The 3,401-nt window shown below is 61.3% G+C and overlaps 2 protein-coding genes across 2 annotated transcripts; both read right to left on the reverse strand.

Moving 5' to 3' along the window:
- Positions 1–1,705: 1,705 nt before the first annotated feature.
- Positions 1,706–2,430, reverse strand: LAESUDRAFT_183638 (uncharacterized protein). The gene is made up of 3 exons (XM_040901489.1): positions 2,257–2,430; positions 2,102–2,207; positions 1,706–1,973 (listed from the first exon to the last, which is right to left on the reverse strand). The coding sequence occupies exons 1-3, from the start codon at positions 2,310–2,312 to the stop codon at positions 1,845–1,847; spliced, it is 291 nt and encodes a 96-aa protein (XP_040757256.1). The 5' UTR covers positions 2,313–2,430; the 3' UTR covers positions 1,706–1,844.
- Positions 2,256–3,401, reverse strand: LAESUDRAFT_183632 (uncharacterized protein). Its single transcript, XM_040901488.1, has one exon. The coding sequence runs from the start codon at positions 3,315–3,317 to the stop codon at positions 2,469–2,471; it is 849 nt and encodes a 282-aa protein (XP_040757257.1). The 5' UTR covers positions 3,318–3,401; the 3' UTR covers positions 2,256–2,468.

Below are 3,401 nucleotides of genomic sequence, written 5' to 3' on the forward strand. Positions count from 1 at the left end.
GCCAGGGCGAGCCTCGGTCACGCTCTCCCACGGACCCCGAAAGACTATTCCCGAATCATCAACCGATCACGATGCATCAACCCGATGTGCGCTCGGACACAATAAAAACTCACGTGAACATTGTCTGTGGATCTCCGCACTCACACTGCGTCGTTCGAGCTCAGGCGTGCACGTTTGCATTCGCTGCAGCAGCCCGCCGCTCAACTCACTATGTGTATCTCTGCACCATGTCCCATCCCGTCATTGGATGGGCTGCCCTCCCAAGGTGCGTGCCGCCCTGCACTCGGCGTGCCGTTTCCGTGCGTTAATACTGATATCGAACCCGCACAAGTCGCGGGGTCCTCGTCTGCGTTCCCACTCGCCGTCGACAATTCATGGGCGAGCCATTCGGTCTAGGGAAGAGGATCGTCTGGACTCATACCAGGCGCAAGGCGATGCCATTCTCCGTGCTTCTATGAGTCATGAGTGTCCTCTGCACGAAGCCCACCATAGGCAGGTCAATTTGCCCGGTGAGTTCTGAGCCTGTTTGATGTCTCACAACCTCATACGTTGCAGTCCTCAGGGTTGAGTCAAGCTGCACTGTCGACGGTCAGGCATGATGAGCAAGGTGAGTGCAGTGAGGAGAACTCTGCGCATGCCAGGAAGAATGGTTCTAGGGCGCCGCGATTGCGAATCATGCAGCATCACGGCGTTCAAGAAGTTCATCACGTTTCTTCCATTGTGATGCTGCGGACCTTCGCGAATCAACACCGTGAAGGGCATTCCCAATGATCCTGGGTCTTTGCTCTCCACCGCAACAGATAGCAAGCAGCCTCGCTCGGCGACACCAACGTAGCATGCACCACTCCCGCCCCTGCACACACCAAACATCTGCATGACCAGGTGAGACACTCAGCCTCACGCGTCTCCCGGATGCGAACCTCGAACCGCCGCTATCTCGCGCGACGCACCTTCCGACGTTCGCACCACACGCATGCACCACAGCTGACCTTCTCTTCTTCGGAATCCGAATCCCACTTCTGCACCACATCCGCGTTCTATCTCCCTCATACGCCCGCTCGGCCTGTGCATCTAGCCGACCGGTGGCGATAGCAGACGGGGCTGGAACGAATGCGAGGAACAAGGGCTGGACTGGCGGTCATTCCCCTCTCCGGGTCTCCTTGTCGGTGAGCTCTTCCTGCCTCCCTATCAGACCACCAGCGTATCCGATGCTCTGCCCAGTGTTCCACCTTGCAAGGTCATTTTGAGAGCGACGGCTATATTCATGCTCATTCCGGTGACTGCCCATCTCCCATCATCTTCTGTGTCCCAGGCTGACGATCGCTGTCGCCCAAGGTGAAGCGCTTCTGGCGAGCACCAGGCTGATGGTCAACAGCAGCACACCACCGAACGAGCGAGGTTGCAGCGTCCTGGCTGCCATGCCTCGCGAGACGCGCTCGCCGGTACATCGCAGCCATACGCGATCCGCACAAATGCACGTCTCGCGCTCGTTCTCTCCTGCTGGCTTCTCACGGACAGTTATCGTCGTTAAGTAAGAGCCCGCGCCGGCAGGCAATGTATTCAAGCTTCGAAGTACGTTTGCTGCCGCGTTTCGGTGCTGGGATGGCGCTCTCAACGCTTAAGGGCCGTGTCGAACTCGAGTAGCCGTTTATTTTTTCATGTATATAGTCTAGTACACTTTGGAATAAAGAGCGCACCAGGCGACCGCGCGCGTCGCGCGCAGGCAGGCCGTCTGGTCAATTGCGCGTGAGACCATGTGAAAGCCACCGCTCGCGGCGCCTGGGCACGAGCAGTGCATGCTGCCTGTGACACGAAGCGAAGCATGCCCGGGCGGGCGTAGATATCTACCTCTGCGAGGGCATGAACTGAGCACTCACCATCAGAAGCCGAGTATGAGTGCCGCGAACGCGCCATCGAACGAACACGCGAGCGTCACGAGCAGGCGGCAGGAGACATGAGGGCGAGAATGCGAGCTTTGGGTCGTCGGCAGCTCGCCCGGGGAGGATATGTGGGGGAGAATGTCGAGAGCGCGTGAGCGATGCCCGCGTCCCTGGGAGTGGGGGCAGGGATCCGTGCACGAGCATTACAGAAAGGGACTCACCAAGAGAGTTGTGGGCAGCACAACAGACCGACGTAATCCCGCCCATGACCATCCTGCATGCGACCACGACCCAGTGTCTACGGCGCAGGGGAGGCGAGCCCATACTCTCCCAATAGACGACCCGGTGCAGGCAGAACACAGAGCGAGACACTCACCTATAGGCTTGCATGCACGGTCGCATCGGACGCTGCTCGCGCGCGTGTGATGCCATCGATCGGGTGCATTGCTCGTTGGGTCAGAGTCTGCGCGAGCATCGACGTGTGGAACAAGGAGCAGGGGCGGAAGCGTTGAGCCACGCGTGAAAGCGTTGCGCTTGACCGACGCGGCGAGGAGCGAGGGCGCGTAAGCGGCGATGAGGACGAACGCGTCAATATGCAGTGCCGCAGGACGTTCTGATTCCAGTGTGCGAACTGTGGCACGTGCAACGGTACACAATGCCGCCCCGTCGGCGACGAGACGTCTCTCGAGATCGCCATCTCCTCGCCCTCTCCCGCTCCTTCTCCCTCGCACTCGCACTCTGGCTCTTCCACGCGCTCTCACTGGGGCCCGCACCGTTCCTCACGGGCTCCGTCGCCGTGCGCTTCCTCGACCCAGCCGCGCTGCGTCCCGCGTCCGCCGCATCCCACCTAACATGCACGCTCTGCTCTCGCCCCACCTCCGCGCCCGCACCACAACTCTCCTCCACCTCAAGCTCATACTGCACGACGTCCACGCCCCAGCGCGCAAGCCAGCACGCGGCAGCCTCGCCGACCTTGTCCGACACCGCGCCGTAGTACAAGCGCGGCTCGAGCGCGGAGACGAGGCTCGGGGCGGCGATCCCTGCGTCCTCGCTGTCCGTGTCGGACAAGATGGAGAGGGGCGCCTCTTTGTGGATGCCCATGCTCGTTTCGCGGTGACCGCAGGAGGATTCTTGAGAGGCTGCTGAGGTGGGTGCTTCTTCGATTTTGATCTTGCAGTCGTCAGTCACGTCGAGCTCGTTCATCTTCTGCACGAGGTCGCCCTCCTGCTTTCGTCCTCCTTTTACGCTGCTAGCCTCTTCCGCTACTAGTTCTGCAATCTCCTCGAGGCCGACCGCCGCCTCCATACCGTCGCCCGTCTCGCCCTCGTCGGGCTCACCGACGCCACGACCGACGGCGAAGTTGAGGTAGCGCACGGCGGTGTACGGTCCGACGGTGCGCAGGATGAGCTGGAGCGCCTGGGAGGCGACGGCGGGCATGGAGAGGAAGAAGGCGGTGGCGAGGAGGGAGAGGAGGAGGCGCGGGGAGGCGGGGTGGTAGCCGTCGGGCGTGGATTCGGGGCG

Source organism: Laetiporus sulphureus (genome assembly GCF_001632365.1).
Source record: "Laetiporus sulphureus 93-53 unplaced genomic scaffold LAESUscaffold_209, whole genome shotgun sequence".
NCBI classification, from domain to species: domain Eukaryota; kingdom Fungi; phylum Basidiomycota; class Agaricomycetes; order Polyporales; family Laetiporaceae; genus Laetiporus; species Laetiporus sulphureus.